The sequence below is a fragment of the Arvicanthis niloticus genome, chromosome 5 (genome assembly GCF_011762505.2).
Source record: "Arvicanthis niloticus isolate mArvNil1 chromosome 5, mArvNil1.pat.X, whole genome shotgun sequence".
NCBI lineage: Eukaryota > Metazoa > Chordata > Mammalia > Rodentia > Muridae > Arvicanthis > Arvicanthis niloticus.
Window position 1 is genome coordinate 52,320,207 of NC_047662.1, and position 14,528 is coordinate 52,334,734.

A 14,528-nucleotide genomic window follows, 5' to 3' on the forward strand; every position below is an offset into this window, starting at 1 on the left:
ACTGATTTTTATGCCATAATTTATCAAGTGTTTACTGACTGAACCATTAACTAGAAATTTGCTTTAAGGCTACTTGGTATCACTAAAGGTAACACCAAGCTGGAGTTTCATTGATTTTAGTCTACCAATTAAATGACAAGTTACATGGTTTTACAGAATAAATTAGTTGCTATCATCAAAATAATTAATTTCAGTATGAAAAGGGTATACAGAAAAAAGTTAATGTTTTCTACTCTTGGCACAATTCCCCCATGATCTCTGAAATGTCTCAAACTTAGGTGATACTGTGGCTTACAGAACAGCAACAGCGATGCTTGTCACTCCTGTCACTTGAAATGGCATTCTTTCCCTTCTTTGGTGGGCTGTGGGGTGGCAAAGGAGGTAACCATTAGGGAGAAAACACTTAAGTGAACACCTGTCATTTCTCACTTGCTTACCTGAACTGTCTGACATCTCAGGGACTTTTAAGAGTTGTGTAAGTGTACTTTAGTTATGAAATACCGGTTATTTTCTCATGAGTTGCAATGGAGATTTCTTACTCCATTTGTTATACTTCCTGACAATGTTTTCTAAAAACGCAACCTTTCTTGCCTCAGGAATCTCTACAGCTCTAATAGACAGCACAGGATGGTTATTTTTAAAAGTTCTACCAGTGATTCTAAACTAAAGGGAAGGCGCACAGGCGCACGATCCCATTCCCATCACACCGTCGGTGAGGAAATGTTAATAAGCAATCTTTCCATTTCATGGAATGTTACTCCAGTAGCATTTGTATATTTATTCAGGTGAGTGTCCCTTAACAAGTTCTAAAACAAATGACATAAATTTAAAAATCTTTTAATCCTCTGAAAAATTTTCACCTCTGCTTCACTGCTGAGTATCAAGGTAATTTATGCTTGATTACTCTCTTGTACATACACATTAATTTAAACTCCACTTTGATAAAAAAAAATATATTTCTTTAAAAAAAAAACACACATTTGTATACATAGTTGTTAAACAGTTTAAATTTTATTGACCTCCCAGTTTTTAAAAAAAGTTAAAGGTCACACCTCTAAGTTGATGTACTATGTACAGATCGTGCAGAATGAGGATAGAGATACAAATTAGTCATGCCAAAAAGATTGACTAGAGTACAGAGTCATCTTCATAAATACATATAAAATTCTTATGAAGATAGAGGGGATTGCCAGGTTTTCTGAGACACTTTCCAAAGTTATTCAAGGCACAAAATATATACCATTGTGAATATACATATTCTAGACTTTGTGCCTCTGATACAGCCCAAAGATTTGGCTTCATGACTATTATAAAACTAAATATACTGAATGAGATTGTTTCTTGGGTGAAAAAGCCAGACCTATAAACATCAAGTAGATAATTACTCCAAAATATGGAGAATACAAATACAAGCACTTTATTTTAAAAAGCAAACACAAAAGATCATGTAAATCCAAAAGTGTTAAGTGTTTCACAAGCTTCCATTTTGGATCATTTAGAATCTACACAAGTTTGTTCCCAGCTTATCCATCACTAGTCTCTACTAAGGAAAATGATTCTAAAAATTAACATGGTTTTCAGTATTTAAAATCTCACTATTTATATAAAAGCCTAGAGAGACCAATAATATCCAATAGCTTCAAAAGATAAACTAAAGATCTTAGATGTAATCAACTTTACCAACGTCTGTCCAGGTCTGTTTAATATTTACAAGGAAAATATACTCACTATAATTTTTTATAAAATAGCAAGTAGGGAGTAGATGTAGGAGATGTAGAAGGAGAAAGAGAATTCAGAAAGTCTTTCTCTTCTGTAACTTTTACTTCAGAATCATCAAAAAGCAACCACTTCCCTTCATACTCCTTTAAGCTTTGCACTACATAGGAAATTTTGTTCTCAAGTCCATTCATGTTAATGCCTGTTTGGTCACTGGATTCCTTGTTCCTGTCAGATTCGTGGGTCCCATTAGTATCATTAGTTTCAGAATTTCTACTGTCAGTGAATGCTGTCCCGACTACCTTGTCAGCACTAGATGCTTTGTTGTACAGCTCATAATCCGCTTTGCTCTTTTGTCCTCCAAGAAGTCCAATACCTTCCACATTTTTTTTGTTCAAAACTTTACTTGGCTGGGCATTTCCACCAACTCTAATTGATACTTCTTCATCATAATTTTCAGCTGTCCCCCTTGCTTCCTCCTCATTCAGTGGCTCTGGCTTACCTATTTCACACATCTGGTCAACCACAAAATTGCCCTTATCAAGTTCTAGACTGTTAAGGTCGGTGACTTTAACAGATGCAGTATAGTGCCCACTACTGATAGTAATGCCACTGTGCATCACAACAGCAAATAATCCATAGCTGTCATTAGTCGGCTTTGTGCTCCATTCTTCTAGGGACAGTTTAAGAGGTGTCAGTAAAGGAGTGTTGATCTTGGAAAGTCCACCACCATAACAATCAAACCTTTGGAAGGAAAAAAAGGTTTCCTGTAATTCTGTTTTAAATGTAAATTTTTACACACAATGTGAAACCAAGTAGTAAGTCCTTAATGCTTAGTTATAAGCAAAAAAAGCAGAATAAGACTTCAATTTTGAGGAAAATGCATACACAAAAATATTAAAATAGAACCTAAGTATTAACAGTGCACACATTTATTTATTTAATCCTGGCACTTGAGAGGCAGGAGTAGGTGGATCTCGAGTTCAAGGCCAACCTGGTCTACATAGCAAATTCCAGGCTATCCAGGGCTACTCAGTGAGGCACACTTTTAAAAAAAAATAAATAACTGATATTTGGGTGTTTCTGTAGAAAGTATATTTTCTTCATCCTTTTATTAGATTTGTACACTAGGAAATTAGCATTTTTAAAAGACCAAACATTTGAAGCAAAAATCCTCTATACGTTATTTTATTTTTGGTCTAAATAATATATATATTAAAATGACTAAAGAAAAGACCATATATTACTTTGACGACTACATGTGAGAACTATGAGGAGGCTCTCCTGGTAATTTCAAACAGTCAATAAAGTGCAGAAACAATGAAGTATACAATAGCATGTCAGAAAAGACAGATTATTCAGAACAGCCATTTTTGTATCTGTTTTTAAAAGCTTTTAGACAAATTCAACTATAAAATTTCCCAAAGTTTTCAGAAATGAGCTGGATTTCCTAAATTTCCTTAAGACTGAAAATTTTGCTTTCCCACACCCCCCAATGGCAGGCATGGTGATTCACACCTGTAATCCCAGCTTGAGTTAGAGACAGGAGGTCAGCTATGTCTTAACAGTGAAACTCTATCTCAGAGAAAGGAAGAGGGGAGGAATAAATTAGAAATTTCTCAATTGGGCATGGTAGCACATGCCTTTAATCCCAGCACTTAGGAGGCAGAGGCAAGTCAATCTTTGAGTTCAAGGCCAGCCTGGTCTAAGCAGAGACTTACTCAGAGTCTTACTCAGTTTTCAGTCAGTTCACTGAAGCAAACACCTACTACTAGCACCTACAGAATAAATATGAAGAGGGAATTGAGAACTGTACTGGGTTTTTTGGTGCTATAGTATCTCTGCTAGACAAGCACACTGAGCTGTATCACCAGCTCCAAAAGAACATATTATGTATTTATGCCCAAAGAACCTGTTTACTAAGAAAGAGCAGAGTCAGTTCTCACAAATGACTTCATTTGGCACAGCACTGGAGACAAAGCCTCTGTCTCCCTTGGTTTATTCACAATACTCACTCCAAGCCACTAGCAGCAAAGCACTTCAGATGAATAGTGATAACTTCAGGCATTTTATCAAACAAGAGACTTCGCTCTGCTTCCGTATAATGATGGCAATTTTCACAGAAATATTTATCCTCTCCTACAATTCTCTCCACTGAAGCAAACTGTGAAATTGCCCATCTCAAGGTTTTCATTTCTGTTTTTGGCTCTGGAGAAACTGTAAAACAGAATTGTTCACTCATAAGTATCTTTCAGACATTGAAAACTTTAACCAGGTTTCATGTTTCAAATAACTGATCCCCAACACCTAAATACTTAGTATTAGCCAAAATAAACACACACACACACCACACAAAAACAAACAGGCACAATCTCAAGTCAGCCACATTTCCATACTTTTTATGATTTACATTGATCACAACAGAAGCTCAAGTAGTAATTTAAAATGACTTCAGTTAATAAAATATTAAGGTCTCAAATACTAAAATATTTCATTTTTCCATTGCAACTTCATGAGTAGAATTAACAAGTGTTTATATCCCCCGTCCACACAGGTGCGCCCTCCCCCCCCTCCATCTGCTTACTTTCAGAGCTCTCCTCGACTTTGGAAAGCTCATCTTCTTGTACTGGAACACTAATATCCTGGAAATCTTCTCTTCTTTCTGTTAAGCTTTCACATTCCAAACAACGAGTCCTTAATACTAGCTGACCTTGAAACAGTTTCTCTACTAGCTCAAAGCCAATCTGCTCGGCACCTAAAATAAAAATGGGAAAATGTTTACTGAGATTTGCTTTTCAGTATAGCCCAATTCATCAGTTTCCTATTGAAAGTATATCATGAACACAAAACCTGTTTTCATCTTCTTACAGTGCTTTATTCATGAAATGTAAAGGTTCCTACCAAAAAATTTTAAAATATGAATTACTATCTTTACAACAAAGTCAGTTGTGTCTTAACTTGCTTCCTAAAGACATGTCCTTATAAAACTGCTCCAAAGAAACAAAACTTTTGGAGCAACCATCAACTATATTAACTACAAATTTTCCCTAAGATGAATGAATACATGTCAGTTTTAGCGCATGTCTAAGATCGCTGAACTCAGTTTCCCTTGAGTTCTTATCATACTGCATAGATAAAAGTGGAAAAAACCCACAGCTTTCCCATTAAGAATGTTTTGAACTTCCCCAAATTAGAAACCATCAAGCAAAATTACCCTAACATTAATAATAACACTACATAATACATGTTCACAGACTCAAGGACAATGCTGTAAACAGTGCAGTGACATCCAATGGTAAACAAAGTCTTAAATCCTGCCTGTTTCTGTAACTACTGACACCCTCACCAGTCAACCTGGTAACAGCACGGACCTTTGTTTACGGACTTAGCTTCACCACTGTCCACAGGTGCATCGATACTTCCCAGAGACTCGGGACCACCATTAACTGTGTTGTCACTTCCGTACTTCTCCAAGTCTTCTTCAAGATCACCCTCGTTTTCTTTAGATTGTCCTTTGGAGCGCTGGTTGGTTGTTATTTTCCCAAGACTACAGAACTTAGAAAGAATGCTGGGTTGCTTAGTGGCCGGCTTTAACCAATTGATTTTAACTTTTGATTTATTCTGTGAGGGCTTTGCACTCTCATTTTCAGAAACACACTTGGGGGTGATTTTAGGAGAAACCCCTAGTGTGTCTCCAGTAGCTTTTCTTTTTGACCTGGTTTGTCTCTGGTTTTCTTCCAATGGCTGGGATTCCCTGGACAATTTAACCTTTTTCTTCATGTTACCCGATTCACTGTCGCTTTTTCTTTTCCAGTTTCCTTTTGGGAGTTGGTCTTTAAAGTCCTCCAGATTCCTCATACTGTCAATCTCTGTGCTGTTAATTCCATTTGTTTCCTCTTTCTGAAGCGCTTTTTCTTCAGCCTTGCTGGATAATTCGGCCAAGTTTTTTATCTCTTCTTTTTTTAGGAATTGGCATGTTTCTTGAATGTTTCCCAGAATACACTGTAGCACTTCCTGTGCATCATGCTGTAGATATCCTTCATACATAGGGTTGAGTTCCCTATGAATAAAAAGACTCATTTTTAGCCAATTCTACTTTTAGTAACATCAAAGAAAATTTTTCTATTACCTATTTTAAATATCCAAAAGCATTCTACTAATTTGAAACCTTACCTAAATTTACAGTTCAAAGTAAAAACAAATTTGACAATTATTTACAGTATTATCATATACCATTACCCTCTTCTATATATTGAGTAACTAATGCTGACAGTGTCTTACCATATACCAGCTTTTATTAAAAATGCTGTGGTGTGTTCCTCTCTACAACAGTTATTACCAGGAACTACTGACAGATGCCACAAGGTTAAATAACTTGCTAACAGGGTCATAAAGCTAGTTAAGATGCAAAATGAGGGTCCAAAATCAGCTCTTGGCCACTTTTCCAGACCGGGTTTCTCTGTGTAGCCCTGGCTGTCCTGGAACTCACTCTGTAGACCAGGCTGGCCTCAAACTCAGAAATCCTCCTGCCTCTGCCTCCCAAGTGCTGGGATTAAAGGCGTGCGCCACCTTGGCCACTTTTTGATGTCTCTTAACAAAGGTAAATAAATGTCCTGTGCCCACATCTACTCAAAAACTGAATTAAAAGACTTTCTTATAAGACTTCACGAAAAATTTCAATATTATATATGTTTGTGTGTGTATGTGCATTCTCAAGGGCTCTCATGTGTACATGTTTATTTTTAAGCACATATAAGTATTTGGAACCTGAAGTTTTTATGCATGACACATTTTGTATACAGATCTGTAAGTTGTAATCTGAAATTCCTTAGGATGTGTGTTTAGGAATTCTCTGTCTATAGAGTACTGAAGTGGTAACTCTTTCACACTTCCTTTAGGTTGTCCTCTGGAGCACTGGTTTGTTATTATTTTCCCCAGCTATAGAACTTGAAAAGAATGCTTAGCGGTAACCTTTAACCAACCTATTTTAACTTTTGATTTCTTTTGTGTCTTACACTCATGTTCAGAAACACACTTGGGAGCCCTAGCATGTACAAGTCTGAGGGTTCAATCTTCAGTATCATAAAAATGAGTAAATATGTTAATAACTGGGCTTTACCGACAGAGACTGATTTGGTATGAAGCCCATATACCTAAGAGTGCAGTATGACACATAAGTAAAAGTATGAATCATCTACATACAGACCAGTACTCTAATCAAATATGAGTCTTTTGACAGAAAATGTATTATTTCACACCAGGAAGACTATGAGTAAAAAATATAAATAGGCCAATACAAATTTGAATCTAATTAATTTAGTATCCTTTAATTTTAAAAATCAGTTTTGAAAGCCTATGAGTATAAAAGGCTATGAACTGGAGCTTCAACTGTCTTGCCATTCCCTCCTATTTGTTCATATACCCCCCTCTTCTAAAGACAGGAGCAAGTAGATAAACACTAAAACTGTGAGAGCCTATACCTTAGTGTGTTGAGCAGTCGCCTTGGCTGTGTAGCAAGTTCATCCGGATATTTCTCTGGATTTAAGAGAAAACTAGCCTGAAGCTGTTCAACTGAAATTATTAAGGACTGTAAACTGCATATAAGCTCATAACTTGCCAAAGGATCTTCTTTGCAGCTTCCCTATCAAGAAAAAAAACAAAACATAATTTAATTTATAACATTAAATAAGGGCCTCTTTCCTTCTTGGTCTCACTGAACAATATAGCTTTTCTAAATTTAACTTCAGTATAGCAAAAATTCTATTAGTCATGCAAGTCAACTTTTTCCTTCAGGGTTTTTTTTTTTTTTTTTTTTTTTTTTTCTTTTTTTCTTTTTTAGTTGCTTCCTATATGGACAGTGATTTTCTAATCAGTTTTCTTTTAACTTATTTACTTGCAATTGAGGTTAGGGGTATGGCTCGGTGGTATAGTTTCACTTGCATATGTAAGACCATAAATTCAGTCTCCAAAACACGTTAATGTCAATTACCACAGAGTGGATAATCATCTGGAACTCCAGTGAGACACTTGTGATTGTGAGGGACAAGTGACAAGTCTAGTAACAATGCATTAAACACTAAAACAAGGCTATGAATTATCTGGAAAATATACAGTTCTGAAAAACTTAATTAACAGAAATAATCTGTCCCCATTGTCCTGAACTCTTCTGAGGATCTATTACCTTTTTACTTAACAAATAAATATAATTCCCCCATTAGTTTCTTGTTGCTCACGTGTGGGTGTGTGTGGGGCGGGGGGAGTAGGGGTTACTGAGACAGAATTTCTCAATGTGTAGTCCTATCTAGCCAAGAAATCACTATGGAGACAAACCAGGCTTAGCTGCCTCTCAGGAGCTGGGATTAAATAAATGTGTGCATCACCATGCATGGCCTTCTCTCTAGCTTATTTTGCTTTTTAAATTATTTTCTTAATCTTTTTACCTTATCCTTCTGATTAGCGTCATCCTTCAGAGCTTCTTTCTTCCTTGAAATAATATTAAATAAGTGCTTCACTCCAGTCTTAAAACCAGGACAAAAGTATAACACCTACAAAAAGGACACTGTTTTAGTATTGAGCAAACAACACACCTAAAATCACTAATGTCTTCTGTAGGGCACATTTAACGGATATTACTTAACACTGATGATAAAACCCCTCATCAAATTAATTCTCTACCCCACCCATAGTAACCCACTGATCCCTCAGCGGCACTTACTCTGAACCTAGGCAATATTAGTAAGATTAAGATTACCAGAACAAAAGCCTAAAAGAATTTAATAGCACACAAAATAATAAATGTTTTTAAGTGGACATAGTACCAGGAATCAAGCAGTAAAAGTTTGGCATCTTTTCCTTAACATATCTACCCAATTTCAGTATGTTACCTTTATTATTTTTTTCTTACCCAAAGGAAATAATATGCAGTTTTGAGTATTATCATACAGCGTCTATTTTGGTTTATTTGCAATTTATGACAAAATATGGACAGAGCCATTCAATAATCTATAATTTTCAGAAACATTAAACATTATATCATATTACCTGAAGAATACTATTCAGATAACAAGTATTGCCAAGGTTATTCAGTCCAACAAATGGTAACAAGTTTTCTCTCTTCTCACAGCTTATTGGTGAGGACTGTGCAGCAGGAACAACCTGATCACTGTTAATATAGAGGGAAGAAAAAGTATAATGATGTGGCATCTTAAAGTGAAAATACTACTTCCCTAAACTCAGTATTTTTACAATAGGGATACTGATCACTGAGCTATAGACCCAACCCTGAACAATCATTGGTGAAACACACATAGGATAAGATCCACTTTTATTACCCAACAGACTGCCCATTTGTTGAACAAAGAGCTACCAGAGACTCCAGCTAGAGCAATTTTGAATATTCACTTTTATACTCTATTTTTTAATATAAAAACCACTTTGTTGTAATGGAGTCACAAGTAAAAACATCATGCAGCTAGATTAAAGTAGCCACTCAAACAAACCCCTGTCCAGTCCTATAGGACAGCCATTTTGAAGCCATGGAGCTCCACTGAGAGCACTATACATCTACTCTCAATTACATTTTTGTGCACTTATCTACCATGGGGTGGGGGGTGAGTTTAGACTGGAAAAACAATCAGCGCTGTATCCTCTCCTGTGACTGGACACACTTGTACTTCATATGCATTTCTTCCCTCCTTACCTTTCTTCTCAGTGAAGAATTTACATGCATTAAAAAACATTCATCTTTAAAATCTAGTTTCAAAATAAATTCCAACTGTCCTGCCTCTAGCAGATATAAGTAGTTCTGGAATATATTTAAAAAAAAAAAAAAAAAAAAAAAAACCTGTTTTTACACACACTACACTGCAAAAAATCTCAAGCAGTGTTTACCCTACTCCTACTACACACCTTTTTTTTTTTTTTTTTCCCCCAAGACAAGGTTTCTCTGAGTAGCTCTGGCTGTCCTGGAACTATCTATAGACCAGGCTAGCCTTGAACTCAGAGATCCACCTGCCTTTGTCTCCCAAGTGCTGGGATTAAAGAGGCGTGCCACCACCACCTAGCTCCTACAATAGGCTTTAATTCTTATCTCACTAAATGCAAATCCATATGTACTTTCTTTTAACCTCTGTGAACAGTCAGGTGAGTACAGAACTATCAACCCAAGTTTAATGCTCTTTTCACTGATTCAGAATAAAGTACAGAAATATATTTAAAATAAAATACATAGGGCTGGGGAGATGGCTCAGCAGTTAAGAGCACTGACTGCTCTTCCAGAGGTTCTGAGTTCAATTCCCAGCAACCACATGGTGGCTCACAACCATCTAATGGGATCTGATACCCTCTTCTGGTATGTCTGAAGACAGCTACAGTGTACTCACATGGATAAAATAAGTCTTTAAAAAATTTAAAAAAAAAAAAAAATTGAACAAATTATTTATAAAAAATTTTAAAAATACATACATCTCAGATCCTCTATATTCAGAAGTTTTTTCTTCATTTTCTTGAGAATCAATAAAGTCTAAGGCTCTTTTAGTTTCCTTTTTCTGAAAAAACTTCAAAGACAGTCTGTTTTTCTTGGATGGACTGCCTCTTGAAAGCCCAGTACTTTCACTAGGTATGACGCCAGGCATTTTCTTTCAAAATTGCAAGGAGTTGACGAGAATTAACTTATTGAAGGAAGCTGTAATCACCAATTAAATCTGTTAATCACATACAAAAAGATTTCATTAGTCCTCAGCTATCAGATGTAACTGACAAAATCAGCAATTGTGAAAAGATTTACCACAAGAATGGTACATACCAGGACATCTTATTTCAAAACCTAATGCCTGACAGCAGACACTTAGGATTTATTGCTTAGATTAATGGCTTTTCAACCTTCCTAATGCTGTGACCCTCTAATACAGTTCCTCATGTTGTGGTAACCCCCAACCATAAAATTATTGTTGCTACTTCATAACTGTAATTTTGCTACTGTTATAAATCGAAATGTAAATATTTGATATGCCAGATATGAAACTCCCAAACTCCCTGTGAACGGGCTAACACACGGGGGGGGGGGGGGAGGGGGGGCTCAACCTACAAGTTGAGAACCACTGGCTTAAATGTCAATGATATGCACATGCATACATACATACACACACTAACTTTCTTTAAAATTGCTATTCTTATTACCTTAGTGTGTGTCTACATATGCGTGTGTGTGTGTGTGTGTGTGTGTGTGTGTATACATGCATTAAGGGCTGTATCACAAAAATACCCATTTACTAAAATCATAGAATAAAATCATAGAATTAAGAAGCAAAACCTCTGGGCTAGTGAGACGGCCCAGTGGGTAAGGGCACTTGCTGCTAAACTTAACAACTTGAGCTTGATCCCAGGAACTCAACTTCCCAAGCATGCCCTCTGAACTTCCTGGGCATACCATAAATACACAAACAAGGTTTTTAAACAGTGGGCTTAAGCAAAATTTCATTTTTTTATACAAAAATGGTAACTGAACAATGGTACAAATCAGGAATGAATGAGAAACCAAGGCAGTAGTGGAGACTACAGTCCTTCCCAGGCCACTCGTGGTCAGCGTGAATATACCACACACACAAAGCTGGAACAGCTGTGGAAAACCCTGCTCCATCGCATGTGTGCTACAAACTACAATATACTCTAATTTTATGTTTTGTTTTGAGACAGGGTCTCCCAGTGTATCCCTGGCTGGCCTGGAACTCAGAGCTCTACCTGCCTTCCTCTTCTCCCCAGGGCTAGTATGAAAACGCCTGCAGCCCACCACACCCAGCTCCAGTTGTTTCTAAGCTATGTGACTATAGGCTGCTGGAAAACAATTTTCTACCAGTTCCAAGGTAAAACTTTAAAATGAAAGGGGGGAAAAAGAGGGATACAGCATTATCTGTGATATTTTATAGAAATCTATTTTTTATTTGGACATCTAGAAGAAAAATAATCCTTCTACTGCAATATTCCAAAACTATGAACGAGTTTCAAATGTAGGTCCCCGAGTAGTAAGATGAGGTACACACAAATTCATTCAAATTCTACCCCTAAATATTTCACCCCAGAAGCTCATTGTACACTGCAGGGAAACCATTTTTGGGAACTAGCTCAGGAAAAACTGGAGAGCTGACAAATTTTCCCATCTTCTCTGCAACTTAAATTTTGTCTCCTGGCCCCTTAATGTTCTTGAGGAAATGTCCTGTTAGGAATGATAAACCAGCCTTTGCAAAATTGTCAGACTTCCCCAAGCATTAATGACTCGGGAAAGATGTCTTCCTGGGAGTCAATGAGAGAAAAATAATCATTAGCCAGCTGAAACAGCAGGCCGTCATCTCCGCCAGGCATCCCCTCTGGGTCCCTCTAAACAGCCAGCCTACACTGATGGTCACCAAGAGCGAGACACTTTCAAGGTGCCCAATCTTACGCTCTCCACGTCCTTTCTAAGAGCTTTCGGTTAAAAAAGCCTCTTCAGAACTATAAACCAAGCTTCGCACAATGAACTTAACCGTAAGCCTTCTTGACTAAATGACACCGTGAATCCCCAGTCCCATTACTTTTCAAATCTGTGTACAATGACAGGATTCAACTTTTTTTTTTTCAAGAAAAACGTAAAACAATAAAAAGTTCTTGGGCGCAGTTTTAAGACACGTGGCGCCGTACACACTTCTGAAGAAACTAAGTCAAGAAAATGCGCGGTAAAATTTCGCAAGCCGGGACCCAGGACACTGCGATCACAAACATCTCTTCTCCCGGCTAGCCTCTCCCCTTACGAAAGACGTGGGCAGAGGAGCACTCGGGTCCCGGGTGACCCACCCCGGGGGTCGCCGGGCCGGCGGCAATCCCCCGCAGCGCAGCCCGAGCCTGAGGGGCCCTCCCCACGGTCAGCACCTGCCCCGCAGTCGCGGGCCCTGAACCCCGGGCGCTCCTTACCCGGTCATGGTCCTGAGCGAGTCCGCGGCCCCGCCGCCGGGGAGACCAGCCGGGCAGAGTGCGGGCGCGACAGGTGAGCCCCGCCGCCGTCCCGGGAGAGGGATCGCTGGTGGGCGCCTCCCGCGGGGGAGTGACCATTCGTCCGCGGAGCGGGAGCCGGGCCGCCGCTCGGTCCTGCCCGCCGCGGCCCCACTACATCCCCGGCGCAGCCCGGCCGGGAGGGCTACGGGCGCACAGCGGTGGCGGCGCTCCCGAGCCGCAGGGTCCCCGCTCGGCCGCCGAGGGGAACTTGGCGCGTTTTCCTCAGTCTCAGGACCCCCGCGAGTGAACCCCCGCCCGCGCCAGCGTCAGGGCTGGAGGTGGCGTCCACGGAAAGTGCCGGTTCTCCTCTCCACGTTGCAGAGGCGCGAAAGGCGCGAGCCGCCGCGCGACCGCCCCTTGCCCCCGGCACGCTCGGCTCGGGAACCAGCTGGAACGGTAGTTCCTCCCGGGGCCTAACGGGTTCTGCAGTTTAAACAGCGCAGGCAGCGACACGGGCAGCTCGCGCGGGTCCTCGCAGAGGCGCGCGCTGCGCAGGAGGCCGGGCTGGCGCGCAGGAGGCTCGCTCACGCCCTCTTATTTTTTTTTTTTTTTTTTTTTTTTTTTTTTTTTTTTTAATTCTTTTTAAACATTAGTACTCGCGAGTTGAGGGGGAGGGAGCTTACGGGTCGGGAGATGGGACAAGGAGTGACTAGGAAAAGCCCCTTCCTCAGGTGCTCAAATGCGCCAATCCAGGATGAACAATTTCCAAAACCTCATTCCTCCGCCCCACCAGGAAGAACCAATCAAAAAGTACTTATACAAAACCCAATTAGCGGGCAGAGAAGACAGTCTAACCAATAAAAAAAGTACAAGGAAAGATGCCCAGCCAATCTTGGGAAGGCATACGGCGTCCCGGAGCGGCTCTTTCCAAGCTCATTGGCGCTCCAGTGCGCGCTTTCTCGGCCGGCGGTTAGAGTTCCGCTTTACGTTTTGTTAGCACTGGGAGGTGGCGACCCAGGAGGGTGTGGCTTCTGGACCGAGGCCCCTTGTGCAGGCCCGCCTCTTTCTCTTTTTTTTTTTTTTCCTTTTTCCCCCCCCGTGGCGTGCGCTTTCCGGAAGGGTTACCAAAGACGCTCGGAAAATGGCCGACGAGCTTGCTAGCTGCTGGGCGCCTGCAGGGCGTCCAGTTTGCCGAAGAAGCCGCGGTCCATCCAATCCCAGGCTGTCCGATAAGAATAAGCGCCGCCTTAGCTAGACAGTCGAACACAGCCGAACGCCTCGGAGCCTTGGGTCCTTCTACCCTCTCCTGCAGGCTGCGCAAGGGCTTTAGTTCTCAGGCTGGTCTCGCGGCTGGAGCTTCAACGGGTTCTGGCGCGAGCCGGTACCGAATGACCCACAGACAGCCGCACGGCCTCACCTGTTTTGGGGGGTTGGTTCTGTATGCTATGTCTTTTGTGAGATCTCACAGTGCGGTGCTGCAGTTGATGAGAACTCAGTACAAATCCGTTCAAGTGGTTTTTGTTGTTGTTTTTAATGTCCACTGTGTGTGTTGCCCCGTTTAATGCCCTGTTTTGCACTATTTTCAGCATGGTAGGGATAACAAGTGAAGGAAATGTACTCCCTGATTTACAGTCTACAGGAGACCAAAATTAAACTGGTGATTTGAAATAGTGTAAATGGTAGCTAAAAGAGGTAACAGTTTGGTGGTTTCGATGGGATACTGTAGAAAAACTTGACGTTTCAGCAGTCAGCTTCAGGAAGTGTACTTTGAAAGGGATGGAGGGAAGGTCCATTTGTGGGAGAGGAAGAGCTGCACGTCACAAGTGTCCATAGCACCAGGAAGCTTGAGG

The 14,528-nt window shown here is 40.1% G+C and overlaps 1 protein-coding gene across 3 annotated transcripts; it reads right to left on the reverse strand.

The window, feature by feature from the left end:
* Positions 1-992: 992 nt before the first annotated feature.
* Usp1 (ubiquitin specific peptidase 1) lies at positions 993-13,270 on the reverse strand. Of its 3 annotated transcripts, none has more exons than XM_034502694.2 (9): positions 12,658-13,270; positions 10,180-10,418; positions 8,758-8,878; positions 8,157-8,261; positions 7,197-7,357; positions 5,088-5,776; positions 4,301-4,471; positions 3,732-3,933; positions 993-2,460 (listed from the first exon to the last, which is right to left on the reverse strand). In XM_034502694.2, the coding sequence occupies exons 2-9, from the start codon at positions 10,347-10,349 to the stop codon at positions 1,728-1,730; spliced, it is 2,352 nt and encodes a 783-aa protein (XP_034358585.1). In that variant the 5' UTR covers positions 10,350-10,418; positions 12,658-13,270; the 3' UTR covers positions 993-1,727. The 3 variants fall into 3 exon arrangements, with proteins under 3 accessions (XP_034358585.1, XP_034358586.1, XP_034358587.1); XM_034502695.2 differs by having other exon boundaries at positions 10,180-10,399; positions 12,658-12,784; XM_034502696.2 differs by lacking the exon at positions 10,180-10,418 and having other exon boundaries at positions 12,658-13,103.
* Between the last annotated feature and the right edge of the window lie 1,258 nt (positions 13,271-14,528).

Excerpts from the sequence above, each read along its gene's own strand:
- Usp1 (XM_034502694.2), bottom strand. The coding sequence starts at position 10,349 with ATGCCTGGCGTCATACCTAGTGAAAGTACTGGGCTTTCAAGAGGCAGT. Across the intron at positions 5,777-7,196 it reads CGACTGCTCAACACACTAAG|GGAACTCAACCCTATGTATG; the intron begins GTATAGGCTCTC and ends TTTTATTCATAG. Across the intron at positions 3,934-4,300 it reads AGTCGAGGAGAGCTCTGAAA|TTTCTCCAGAGCCAAAAACA; the intron begins GTAAGCAGATGG and ends TCTGTTTTACAG.